The 14115-nt window shown below is 46.5% G+C and overlaps 1 protein-coding gene and 2 pseudogenes across 2 annotated transcripts; 2 read left to right on the top strand and 1 right to left on the bottom strand.

Moving 5' to 3' along the window:
* Window positions 1-65: 65 nt before the first annotated feature.
* On the bottom strand, window positions 66-5164 carry LOC136486990 (uncharacterized). Of its 2 annotated transcripts, none has more exons than XM_066484091.1 (7): window positions 4887-5164; window positions 4659-4786; window positions 2384-2530; window positions 2189-2297; window positions 1223-1346; window positions 574-847; window positions 66-488 (listed from the first exon to the last, which is right to left on the bottom strand). In XM_066484091.1, the coding sequence occupies exons 1-7, from the start codon at window positions 4993-4995 to the stop codon at window positions 387-389; spliced, it is 993 nt and encodes a 330-aa protein (XP_066340188.1). In that variant the 5' UTR covers window positions 4996-5164; the 3' UTR covers window positions 66-386. The 2 variants fall into 2 exon arrangements, with proteins under 2 accessions (XP_066340188.1, XP_066340189.1); XM_066484092.1 differs by having other exon boundaries at window positions 4659-4744.
* A 144-nt stretch (window positions 5165-5308) lies between these two features.
* Window positions 5309-10429, top strand: LOC136486989 (F-box protein SKIP23-like; annotated as a pseudogene).
* A 696-nt stretch (window positions 10430-11125) lies between these two features.
* LOC136485379 (F-box protein SKIP23-like) lies at window positions 11126-13088 on the top strand (annotated as a pseudogene).
* The last annotated feature ends 1027 nt before the right edge of the window (window positions 13089-14115 follow it).

Here is a 14115-nt window from a genome sequence, read left to right as displayed (position 1 = left end):
ATTCTGCAAGCAGAATCGAGTTGTAGAATAATGGTTTACGGAGGTCTCAGTTATAGAATTCGAGGTTCGTATAATGAATCCCAGTTGTCATTCTGAATGAGAGGATAGTCTGATACACGAGTTCATACTCATACATGAAAAAGTCACTTGCAGAGGTGAGAGGTCACGCAGACTTCAGTATTTCACTTGGTATAAAAACTTTTGGTTGTCAGGAAGAAATCTTTGCCGTTACAATGTACAAAAAAGAAAAAAAAGATCAATATTGTCACATTTCAACGCAGAATGCCTGACTTCCTGCTTTGTATCGCCTCTCCTGTACAGCTGGGTACTGCCACGCCGAGTCCTAGCTTTATGGTCATCACCTGCCATCGACGTGATGGCGTGAGCTATAGAAGCCCCAGAGACTTCAGCTGGCTGATGTGCTCCGCCGGTAGTGGCGGCGGACACCAGTCTGTGCGCTCGCCATCGACATCCTCTACGACATATTCCTGGAAGATATGACACCAAACATGAGTAAAAGTGTAAAACCATGGTAGATGAGACAGCTGATGAATACACGGTGGTAGCACTCACCTTGGTTAGCATTCGTTTGGCAAGAATGTGATAATGCCGCTGCCAGATCCGCTGGCCAACCATTGTCGCAACCAGGACACTGTAGAATACGCCGATAACCGTGAAAAGCCCAAGCACAATAACCCCCATGATGAGGAGCAGCGGTAGCCCGGCTTCCCCAGCACCTCCCAAGCAACCACCACACTCGCCGGCTGTGGTAGCGCAGCCTTCGAAGCAGGTAGTGCAGTCAGTCCACATGCAGAGCGTGCCAGGTAGATGGCAATCTGCACACATCCTTAATCAAATAGAACACATGTCAGTACAATCAAAACAGTACAAGCATGAAAAACATGACCTGTGAGAATGTATGACGAACACAGTATAAATGCGTATGTATACAAGTGAACATGCTTTATCAATCCAGTGAAATTGGGTAAGTATACAAGTGAACATGCTTTATCAATCCAGTGAAATTGGGTAAGTGCTGCAACAAACTATCTGTATCTTTATGAAGTTTAGCATCCATTCAAATAATTAAATAAAAAACACAATCTCTTTATGCTACTTTTGCGTTCATTTTTCCTATGCCACAATAACTGTCTTCACAAATGTTTTTTTTAAGTATAAGATCGTACTTCATGACTTGAAGAGTGAGCTAACTAATGCATACCCTGGTTGACAGCAACAAAGACATAATTCTCGACAAGGCTGAGCCAAGTCATTCCGTACTCTTCGGTCATAACAGGTTATGAAGCATCCCGATAGTCCCAACAAAGCAAAAAACAACAATGCACCTGTAATCAAGAGATAAGTTCATAATCAGTTCAGAAGGAAAACATTATGTGCCACGTAATTGACTAAAATGTTAGCAACATAGTGTTCCAATAAAAGTTTGAGCAGTTTGGCTCATATTGTTGGAAGTATATATGTCAATGATAAAACTTTCTATATATCAATGACAATACAACTTTCAACAGCTGCTCTCTGAGCTCAGTTTCGTCACATGTCTGATAATTAGGGATGAAAACGGTACGGATATTTTCCGACCGTATTCGAAACCGAATCCGTTTAGAGGGGTTGAGATCTGTCCGTATCCGAGTCCGGATATCCAACATCCGATACCGTATCCGTATCCGAATACTCAAATCGCATATTTATGATGTCGATATCCAATCGTATCCTATCCGACAGAGTTGACACTATCTGTATTCGAATCCGAATCCGGACAAAAACATGAAAACAAATGTAATATCAGTGATATCCGTCCGTATCCGATCCGTTTTCATCCCTACTGATAATTGCAAACACATCTTATCACTTCTATAAGAATAACAAACACATTGATCTGGGCCATGGATAGATGTTTAAGTTGCAAGCAAAGATCTTCATGTCACCTTGCATGTTAACTCCCAATAATTGCATATTTATTCTGACAAAGAACACAATCCTAATGCTTTTCCTTATTCTTTACTCCTGTTCTTTTTCACATTAATTTAGAAACCTAAAAAAATCCCATGCAATTAATGAGTTCTAAGGATCCATGGTGACAATAGATATCATAGAAACCAGGATTTTTATCAAACAGGCATGCAAAAACAGGTGAAACTAGTAACAAAGGAAAGATTAAGCAGTTTACCACATATATAATAAAAACTAACTTCATTATCAAAACCCGAGGCTGTCCTTAACCAATATTGCTGGTACCCATCAATAAAATGTACCAAATATGCCAATGCAGATATGACCTGAATGAAGGAATAAGAAAATACCACTGGTCAATCAATTGAATGTAGATAGGGGATATGAATAAAAGAATGTTTCAAAAACTTACAATCTGGACTAGAGCAAAGATGAATAATATATCTCTAGTAACAAAGAAACGAAACTTCAGTGTTCGCCATTTCCTGTCAGTGTGGGAATGAACCCTCAAGTAATATGGAGCCTTGCAGGTGGTACAATGGGAAAATGCAAATCCCTCCTGTTTGTGAAGCATGAAAACATGGTTAGTTTACTGGTCTCGCAAAGAAATCAACAATCAATTTTTAGAAGCAAGCTCCAGATAAGACAGGCAGCAAAATGAACACAAACTACTGAATTTTTTTCATACTTATACTTACACCAGGAAAAGACATTATTTAGTTTGTGTTGCACAAAAGATTTCACATCTCAAGGGATGACTTGGCGGGAAAAAGGTGTAGACTTTCTAACCCAAACATTAAACTATAGTTCTCAGTTCATCAACATGTTTCTTGGCATAACCTGAACCATCCAAGTTCAACCTAAAATCCCATCCAAATCTGCATCTGCGGTTACCTAGCAGCACAACTTCCAAATGGATGTAGACATTCCAACATCCTAACAGAAAGCAGAATTTGCAATACTATCAACCAGATTTTGACCTGGGAAACCCTGCCTAACCACTGGCACCCACATATTGGAATTCCAAGTGAAGAGTAAAATATAAGCTAAAGAACAGGGAAAATGACTTTCATCAAAGAAAAAATCCACCATGACCAGCTTTCATTATACAAAGACATTTATATGCTTTAAAAGAAAACCCCTTTTTGGTGAAGCCAAGTCATGTCAAACTTTGTGTTTCAACCATATTGAGCTAGATCTTTATTACATGTGTAAATAGTGACAACAAATTTCTACTCTTCAATGGACTTCAATGAATAAGCAAGCCTGATTGAGATAACTTTTTGTCCGAATAAAGTTCTTCGTAACGGTTTAAAAAAATTCTATTGATGTAATCATAGATCCAACTGATAAAACACAAATAGCTTAAGATATTTGTGAGAAACAGTAGCCTAATGGGCGTACCCAGTGCAGAGAGCTCCCGCTCTGTGCGGGGTCTGGGGAAGGGTGTCAGTGGCAAGCCTTACCCTCACCTGTGCAATGCGAGGAGACCGCGACTCGAACCCGGGACCTTCCGGTCACAGGCGGTAAGACTTTACCGCTTGCACCAGGCCCGCCCTTCAAACAGTAGCCTGATGCATAAAGTAAAATTATACATTATAGTTATGCTACTGTCCTGTCAAACTGGCACGCACAAACTGAAATTTTACTTACATCAGGTGTAATAACAATAAAAAGGGTAGACCCAGTGCCGGAGGCTCCCACATAAGTGGGGTCTAGGGAAGGGAAAAACCGAGGCAAGCCTTCTCCCAGCAAAATTTGCGGAGAGGCTGCTTCGAACCCACGACCTAGTGACTCAGTGAGACAGCTCACCACTGCACCAGGCCTGCCCTTCATCAGGTGTAATAACAATGAAGGGAAAAAAAATTGGGGAAGAGCCCTACAAACACACACACTAACACCACAAAAAGCATGCTACTAGCAATCCAGCTCGCCTGTGACAAAGGATGAAATGACCCAGCCAAAGCAAACACACTAAACCAGGCAACTAGCAAAGCTTCATAAACACATGAGCCAATTCCATTTGCCCATTAGACAGATGATAATCAATATGGCATTAACCAAACATAGGAACATAAGCAAAAAAATGGCTCCAATAAGAGGTCAATACCTAATTCAACCAATCTGATAGGCAAAATATGGAGGGAACAAAGGTCTGCATCCCTCATGTTCTATTGGCTAAGTGATTGCAACTACTCACTAACTTGCTACTACACAAAAAACAACGAAGCATTTTGACAATTATAGATATGCACAACACATCTCCAGAAGGCAAAGGTGTGATGCTTCCACCATTTGCATAGCTAAACCAATAAATCATGATGATTGACAAGAAAAGAATTGACAATCTACAAGAAATGCAGCTAAGTTCTTCTCAAATTGCATCATCAAGAGCTCGCAAAATATCACACAGCCCTAAACAGCACACAAACAGGAAAAAGGAGCTACTACATCTAAGTTCTTCACAGGATCAGGCAAATCAAGTCACAGATTCAACCTTGGACGGATACAGGCACGCAATTCAACCACTTCCTGCAGTCAGGTGCCACTGAAACAGCTCCAAACAGAAAATGCAGATAAACCCCTACCACCCCCAACTCTAAGCGACATCATCTAGCAGTTCCTGAGCATCCACCGGAAGAAAGGGGAGGAGCGGTAACCGAGTAAGCACTGCAGCGAGCGCTCACCTTTACCGACCTCCAGTGGTCGAGGCAGTCGCGGTGCACGTACTTGGACGTCCCCTTGCACTTGCAGGGCGCGATGAAGTCCCTCCCTGCGCACGCACACCCACACAACCAGTCAGATCTCCGCCGCCCTGCCATCCCGGCCAAACTAATAAGAGGAAACAAACAAACAAAAAACGCAGCCAGCAACGGCACGCGCGAGTCTGGCCGGGGCCGCGGAGCCTCCCTCACCGTCGGTCTCGAGGCAGATCCGGCACTGGAGCTGCTCCCCGCCGCCGCCCGCCTCCAGGTCGATCTCCGACGGCGGCGGGATCAGCGGCGACGACGCCTTATCCTCCATCGCCGCCCGCCCGCCGCTCCCCCTCCCAACCACCGCCTCGGCTGGCGCCTCTAGAACCTCGTCGGCTCCGCGCCCATCCGAATCCCTAGCCACCTCCGCCCGCCCGCTTCGACCGAATCGAACCGACGGGACGGGACGGGGAGGTTGGAGAGGAGGAACTGGGGTTAGGTGTGTGCGTGTGGGGCGGGTGGAGGTGGAGGTGGACTAGCGCCTAGCGGCGAAGCGAGGTATAGCCTTCTTCCGCGACGCGGCGGCGGGCTAGTCGCGGGAGGATGACGCGCAGGGCCTGCCAGCGCGGCCGATGGGGCCGCACTGTCAGTGGGTGACGTGGGGGCGGGTTGGGTGGCGCGCGCGCGCGCGCGAGCCCGTGTCGCCGAATGGTTGACCGGGCAGCGGGCAGGTGGAAGCTTCGGTCTTCGGTGGGCTAGTGGGCTGCTCGAGTTTTTTATTGTTGGACTTGGCCCATATGTGTCGCTGTGGGCCCAGACAAGGCGTCAGTTTCCGGCTCGGTCACTCCAGTACTCCACCCGCGCCGCTCGGCCTGCCGCCGCCACTCGCTTGTCGCTTCTCTCTCCGGACGCGCTCCGCCGCCCGCCGCAGCGGCTGGAGCACGGGAGCAGGCTCCTCCCCCGTCCCCGTTTGTTTCTGGTATAACTCCCTCCCCCGCCTCTTGCATCTGCCGATCAACTTCGCCGTCGTAGGCTCGTAGCTCGGCCTCACCGTCGCCCTTCTGCTGTGCTGTGTGCAGGTGCACGGGTTTGGCTTCAGATTAGGTCGCCCGATTGCCCGACGACAGGTCGTAGATTTTGCGGGGGGGAAAACTTACCTCGATTTTTTCCTTCTCCAGACCCCACTCACGTGGGAGTCTCCGGCACTGGGTCTGCCCCTTGCAAAAAAATCGTTGTGTAGGGTGGTTGGCATAGATCTACCGTCGTAGTTATCTCGCCCCCTCTCCTTTTTCTTCTTTAGGTTGCGACCGTTGTTTTGTGTTCTTGTTATTGTGCTGGGTAAAATCAAAACAAAGGATGACTTTACTGCTCCAATGTTTTTCTAATTGTACACTATTCTTGTGGACTTCGCTCGCTGCTTGTCTGGCACAAGTGCCCGCGCGTTTGAACGGGGTAAACAAAATCAACAACCATCTCTGGCACAATAAATTTATACCCAATACTCCCATTATGTTGACAAGAATTTATACCCAATACTCCCATCACTTTGCACACACGACTTTTCTTTCCCGAATTTATTTCAGATGTAGTAAAATAATGAAATTGCAGTACGAGGGAGGGTCTTAATGTAGTACGGTATGGACAAAGACAACGAGGTAAATTAAAAGGTATTTTAAGTTTTTAAAATTTTCGGTAACTCCAGATAGATTAGCAGGTCACCTGTTCTTTGAGTGCCCTTTCGGCAGAGTTGCTGGAACTCCATCCCGATTGTTTGGAACCTTACAGCCTGTTCGCTTGTTGGTTTCAGTTACCCCAAACCAACCAGCCAACAGTATTTTTCTCTCACAATAAATCAGCACCAGCCAGCCCAAACTAGCCCAGAAACCAACCAGCGAGCAAGCCGTTAGTCTCCAGCCTCTAGACATGCTGTTAGTAGCAAGGCAACAGTTTGGAAGCGAAATTTTCAGAGAGATAATTATTACGGCTTGCTTGGTCATCTGGAAGACAAGAAACAATTTGATATTTGATAACGGCTCACTCTCCATTAGGAATTGGAAAACAACATAGGAGGAACTTGGCTTGGTTTGTATCAAATCTAGAGAACAGTGAAAGGACCACTAGCATTTGGCGAGACAATTACTCAGATAGTTAGACCTTTTCTTTTTGCCTTTTGAGCCTGAGGCTTTGTAACCTTGTAACTTACATTCTTTCATTTACTTGATAAATACAAAAACAAATAGGTAGGGGCCTTCCCTGTCGGTGCGTTTTTCAAAAAAGAAAAAAAAGAAAAAAGATTAACAGGGAGGTAGAGAAGGGAAAGAACTACTTGTCTCCATGTTTCATTAGGTTGGCCGGCCGCTGCTACAGCCTCCACCTCCAAGTTGACCTGACCTGGATCGAGACGGCAGGAGGGAAAGCACCGGCATGAGTCGTTGCTATCGAGCTCATCGAAATTCCTCATCCCAGCAGCCCCAACTTCTCAAAGGCCACAACACGGCCCAACTCAAGGTCACCGCTGAAGGAGAGCACAACATCCCGATCAGGAAAGACCTAAATAGTGACAAACTTTCACGACAATACCTTCAGGAAGGTAACGACACCAATGGTACCAGCCCAAAAACTGGAGTGGGTTTTCACCTGAAGAATCCAACAAGGTGGGACCATAGTGACCAAGTTCCCAGGACTATTGGGTCATGGAACACAGATCGTGGAATTTGGTTTGGTCCTTGAGAAAGGTTTTTCTAGTATAAAAAAAAGAGAAAGGTTTTTCCACTACTAGGGTGAGATTGTTTCCACGTTCCCAGGACAGGGAATGTAGCACCATACCGTGTTTCCAGTGACAATAGGTGGGACTCTGAGGCACTTCAGATGCCTCCGAGAAGGGAATGACGTTTATGATGTCCACAGGGGTCGCCATCAAGGCTCTCATCTTGGCGTCTGCTGAAACCACCCCTCTGAGGGCAGCCTAACCACTATTCGTGCCAACATTGCAGTTGTCATGTTGGGCCCCAGTGCTAAGGTCTTGCCATGGGCCCTATCTTGGGGAGAGTGTGAAGGTATTGCCAATGACACCCTGCTACAAGGCAAGCAACATCAGACCCAGGTGCAAGGTCACAGGTCTGAGCATTGCTGACCTCGAGGATGCACCTAGACAGCGAGCAGCGAGCGAAGAGCACCTCTCGCTGGTGACACCTTTAATCCCAGGGGTTCGAACCCAATCCATGACGTCTGGTTGCAGAAACATGCTAACAAAACGCAAACACGCCGGATCTACTAAACGCTGTCATCTGGTCGGCCAGGCACTCTCTCTTTTTTCTCCTTCTAGATACCATTATTGTGTTTGTGTTATACACATGATGTACCATTATTTATTAGTATGCCAAATTTCTTGGATTTATATTGCACATATGCCATGGTTTTTGTATGATACCAAGCTGTTATAATTTAATCATCTAAAATGGCAGTAATTAAGCTTGGCCCATGCCAACAATGTTTTAATCTTATTTTAGGACGTGTCTGTGCCGATGATGTTTTAATTCAAGTCTGAGCATATTTTAGTTGGTGATGGCTGTCCATTCCAAGATCATATTTTAACCCACGTCAATACTCTTATATTTTAGTTTCATTGAATGTATACAGGCTGTTTTTTCCCTCTCTATAATACAGCTCTCTTGTGTATTCGATAAAATATTTTTGTTTCATTGAGCATACGCGGCCCAGCTAGCCTACCCCAACTTGTTTGGGACTGAAAGGCTATGTTGTTGTTGTTGTTGAGCATACGCTGCCTAGCATGTGCAGTGTGTGAATCTGGGCTTATTTTGTGCTTCTTTTGTTTCCAGTTGTCCAAGTGCTTTCGAAAAAATGAATGTACATGGTTATTAACTTATTATTAATTATTAATGTAACAGCTTAATCGTTCATTACTGTGCATTCTTTGTGAGTAGATTTAGATGCATTGGAGGTATGTAGTAGTTGTTCATGTTGGTTAATGGTTTGTATCCTTCCTTATCTAGCTCTTGTATCAATTTTTAACTATGCTTATTGGAACGTGTACTGCCCTCTGGGTGAACACGCAGCCTCACTAACACATGTCATGTTCCTCTTTTTCTTTGTCTTCAGGATTGGCTCAGCTCATGGAGGGGACACAGCGTTCGTGGTCAGAAGTCCCGCTGGAGCTCGCGGGCCTTGTGCCTGGCCGCCTGCCTTCCCACATTGACCGAGTCCGCTTTGGCGCTGTGTGCTCTCAGTGGCGCTCCGCCGTACAGCAGGTCTGGCTGCCTCCACCACTGCCGCTGCTTGCACTCCAGGATGGCAGTACGTTCTACAGCATGCCCCGGGGCGAGCCGCTCCACTTTGCTGGCTGTGAAAATGGCTTTGCCACAGCTTCTGGTAGCTGGCTGGTGTACTGTCGCTTGCACTGCTTGCTCTTGGTGGACCCCTTCTCTGGTGCCACTATGACCCTTCCTGCACCGCCTCGGATATATGTCCCTGATGAGGGTGATGATGATTCTGAAGACGGTAATGACACTGCATTGATGGATGCTCTGGACAGCAAGTACTTTGTCATGGTAAAACTAATTGTGTGCTCGCCCTGCCTCATTGCTGCACAGTTCAGGGTTGACACTGTCCTTAAGGTTGCAGTGTGCCGGCCTGGATCCTCATCATGGTCAGTACCACAGTGCCCATTTCCGTGGCGTACTGACATTGCGTTCTACCAGGGGAAGCTCTACGCCATCACTTGTACCGGGTACCTTTTAGCTCTCAACATCAGTGTGGATGATAACACTGGTGATCCGCAGTTTACGGAAAGTGAAGAAATTGGCTTCGAGGTGATAATTAAGGGTGATTGCAAGACCGAAATTAAGATTGATGACTGCAACTTCATGAGGATGGTCTACCTAGTTGAGTCGCATGGCTCATTGCTGATGGTGAGCAGAAGGATTTTTGAAGGGCACATCCATGGCAAAGGACAGATACAAACTTTTGCTGAACAGTGTGAGCCTGAGGTTGTGGTCCTTGTCTCCTTGAGGCTGATTTTGAGCGATCACGGTGGGCCAAGGTGACGAGCCTTGGGGACGATCAGGTGCTGTTTCTTGGGCCATGCTCCAGGGCTGTTTGCATGCCTCAGTGTGACTCGCTGGGAAAGCGTGCGTGGTTCTTGGATGACTACAAGAATTATCACGCTGGACACAAACGTAGGGGCAGGTCGAGTTCTGGTACTGAATGCAATTTCTTGTTTGACTATCACACTTGGGACGAGTGTGAGAGCAGCTACGATGCTGATGGTGTGGCAAACGACAAGCCGTTCTCGTATCTGCCAATGATCTCATGGAGGGGCCACAAGGGGCTTGCAGGTGCAGCGTGGCTCTTCCCTCCAAATTGATGTGGCAATGGAAGCTTTGAAGTGCATCTGTATTTCTGTGGCGGCCTGCTGCGCCCCAACAATTCTAATTTACTTTTGGATGATTGTGTTAATACTCAACTTTGTGAATTTGCCTGTACCGTACACGCTGTTACAGTCCTTGTGTGAAGTGTGAACTAAGGCTTGGCTTTTTAAGCATCCAGTGGCTCTTTGTGATATGCTTCTGTTGTCTCCAGAGATTGTTGGTCCTGGGCCCTTGGGGAAAGGTGTGTCCGACGAATATTGACCAACTTGGCAGCATGAGTTGTTATTGGGATATTATGCCATTGCCTATAGCTTAGCACTAGAAATATCCCTTTGGAACAAGTTATATGTAGAAATATGATAGAAACTCTAGGAAATTTTTGAGTGGTGCCCCATGCAATGTAAGATTTATTATGCTCGAAATTATTATAGGAAACTTTCCTTCCATACTTTTTTTTAATTGTCAACATGAGCTGGAAACTTAGTGTTGAAATTCTTTTGAGAAATTCCGGTAAAAGAAGAATTCTTTTGACGTGTACTCAAGCGCTAAGATCCTTGTGCCATAAGGAATAATCCTTTGCGATTTTGAACCCTTTTATAAAATCCTACATGGTAGTATACTTTACACACATAGTCACATGTCCCGACGTATCCATCAGCTTTGAAAACTCTGCCTTTGTTTTTTAATGGAAAAATCCATGCTTTTTTTCGCGCTCAAGACGTAGCCAGTTTTTCATTAAGAGGACACGAAAGTTTTAAATTTACATGACATCGATAAGTTCTGGCTGTTCCAAACCTTATAAAATCTTTCCACGATCCTACATAAATCTTACGAAATTGAAATTATAGTAAGATTTGGTGTTCTCAATAATGGGACAATTTGTAGAACTAGTAAACGGATTCATAGTTGCTTGGTACAAAAATACAAAATAGTGGTTTTTCATTCGGAGAGGAAAACACAAAGAAACGGCCTCGTTTCTTATTGGGCTCGGCCCATACGTGACCCAAGTGAACCCAGACGTCCACATATTCTCAATCGCCAAGTCTCCCTCGAGGCCTCGACTCCTCTCGGCCTGCCACAGCGATTCGCTTCTCTCCGGACGCCCTCCACTGCCGCGGCGGCCGGAACAGCATGCAGGAGCAGGAGCACGCCGCCGGATCACGGGCCAGCTTCCCCGCTCCCGTTGGTTTCTGGTACTGTCCTCTCGCTCCCTCTTCGGCCTCCCGCCCTCCCCTCCACACGCGGCTCGCTCAGCTTCCCCGTTGCGGGCTTGCGGCTACGTCCCCACCGCCCTTGCCGTGGCGCGCGCGCGAGGTGTTCGACGCATTGTCTCTGCGCATTCTCGCGCGCGCTGGGCACCATTCTCTTCACGGCGGTTCCCGGTTTCCGGGCAGGGAGTGTAAAGACGCAGCCTCACTAACTCGCGTGCTGCTCCTCTGCTGCTTTGTTTCCAGGACCGGCGGCTGAGCCTATGGCGAGTGCACAGGATCCATGGTCGAACATCCCGCTGGATCTCGCGGGCCTCGTTCTCAAGCGTCTTCCCGACCACGTCGACCGCGTCCGCTTCGCAGTTGTGTGTCCCCAGTGGCGCTCCGCCGCGCGGCAGGTCAAGCTGCCCCCTCCAATGCCGCTGCTCGCTCTCAAGGCCGGGGACATCTTCTACAGCATGCCCCGGGGTGAGCCGCTCAACTTTGCTGGCTACAAAAACGGCCACCTTGATGGCTGCAGAAAGGGCTTCTACACAGCTTGCGGTAACTGGCTGGTGTACCGGCACATTGACGACTTGCTCTTGTTGGATCCCTTCTCTGGTGCCACCATGACCCTTCCTCCACCAGATAGCTTTCATGACACCGACATGTCAGAGAAGTTGTTCATGGACGTGAGATACTCCCAAGTGATCAAACTAATGGTGTGCTCGCCCAACCTCATTGCTGTACTGTTCGAAGGTAAGGAATCCAATCGGATTGCAGTGTGCCGGCCTGGAGGCTCCATGTGGTCAGTTGCAAGGGACCTGTCTTTGTGGATTACTGACATGGCTTTCTACCAAGGGAGCTCTATGTTGTTGACTATCATGTGGACCTCTTGGCTCTGGACATCAGCGTGGATGACAATACTGGTGATCCATGGGTTGCTCAGATTGGACAGGTCATCAATGTTGGTCACTTTGATGATCAGCGGACCTTGTTGAGGATGCTCTACCTGGTTGAGTCGTGTGGCTCATTGCTGCTGGTGCGTAGAAGGAATTTCCATACGCATGTTCATGACGATGGACAGATACACACTTTTGCTCGACAGTGTGAGCCTGACCTTTCGATATTCAAGGCAGACTTTGCGCGATCACAGTGGGCCAAGGTGACGGCCCTGGCTGACAATCAGGCACTGTTTCTAGGGCCATGCTCCAGGGCTGTTTGCATGGCTCAGAGTGACTCACCAGAAAATCGCGTGTGGCTCTTGGATGACTACAAGGACTTTCACTTTTGGAGTGAGTATCGTAGCAGATTGAGTTCTTACACCAGCAGTGTGGCAAACCCCAAGCCTTTCTCGCCTCTGCCAATGATGTCGTGGAAGGGCTACCTTGAAAATGCAGGTGCTGCATGGCTCTTCCCTGCAAACTGATGCTGTTGGTTGGACCGTTGTTACAATCGAAGATGTTAAACACACCATGTGTTTCTTTGACCATTGTATGGTGGCCTTCTGGCATTTGCAATGCTTACTTACTTTTGGATGATTATGTTGTGCTTAGCTTTGTGGACTTGTGATAGGAACCTTGTGGTAGCATTCTGTTAGTTGCTAGTAACCTATTCTGTTAAACATTTAGATGGGGTAGTCGCAATGGTGCTGTTTAATCTCTTAATGCTGTGTTATATATCGTCAATCTTTTGTTGTGAAGTAATACTTTGATAGGTTTGTGGGTTGCTTGCTTTGCTGTTTTAGGGTAAACCCATGGTGCTTGTGGCAACTAGGCGTAAAAATATTTGTATGCATCATGTGGCTCTTGTAGGCTTGAATTAAGATGTTTCTGTTAAGATGGATGGTGTTTCTGTAAGGGGACGATTGGTGGTGTCATCACATGTTTCCACGGAACTTCAACTAGTTATAATTGTGTAATTGGCCCTCTAGGAATTATCACTTGTGTGACTGAATGAGACTGCCATATACATCAGAGTTCGCTTCTAATATTATGCCATTGCCTTTAGCTTGAGTATGTCTACCCAATAATCATGTGTTTTATACAGTTTTAACATATGAATTTTTTTACACCATAGAATTAAGATCCAACAACCTCTATTCTCCTTCTGCCTTCTCCAGACAATCACAGATTCACAAATCCACATATCACAAGAAATAATTTTTTTCTATGTAAGGACAAGAGGACAAATCGCGTCCAGGAGCGACTGATAGAACGCTAGAACACATGTGTGTAGAACACATGTGACTGATCGGAACGAGGGAATGCGATTGAACGCGACTGCGACTGACGGAACGCGACTGATCGGTCTGACGAAACGCGACTGCGACTGCAACTGATCGGTCTGACAGAACGCGACTGGCCCAGAACGCGCTTGCGCGACAGTTAAAAAGAGAGAAAATCCATGTGTTTTTTATGCTAAAACATATATGTGTTGTATAGCATTTCTGTTTAGCTTAACGCTAGAATTTTGCCAATTATCCCTTTGGAACAAGTTATATCTTAATATCAATATGACCGAAACTATGATTTTTTTAGTGATGTCCCATGCAATGTAAGATTTATGCTCAAAATTATTATAGGAAACTTTCCTTTCATACATTTTTTTTTGGATTGGCAACATAAGCTTGAAACTTACTGTTGAAAATCCATTTGAGAAATTCTTCTAACAAAAAACTCTTTTGATGTGTACTCAAGTGCATCCAACATGGGCAGTGCCAGTGTCCGGACGTCCGAACCGACACCCCACATCCGGGCACCAGTGCCCACGCCCCCCGCCCGCTCGGATTCGCACGCTCCATTTCTTGTGCGCATGCGGGACTGCCCGTGATCGCTTCGTTTTGCGTGCATGCGGGAATCCATGCGCCCCGCCTGC

This window comes from Miscanthus floridulus, chromosome 10, assembly GCF_019320115.1.
Source record: "Miscanthus floridulus cultivar M001 chromosome 10, ASM1932011v1, whole genome shotgun sequence".
Taxonomy (NCBI): Eukaryota; Viridiplantae; Streptophyta; class Magnoliopsida; order Poales; family Poaceae; genus Miscanthus; species Miscanthus floridulus.
This window is presented reverse-complemented; position numbering and strand designations above follow the sequence as displayed.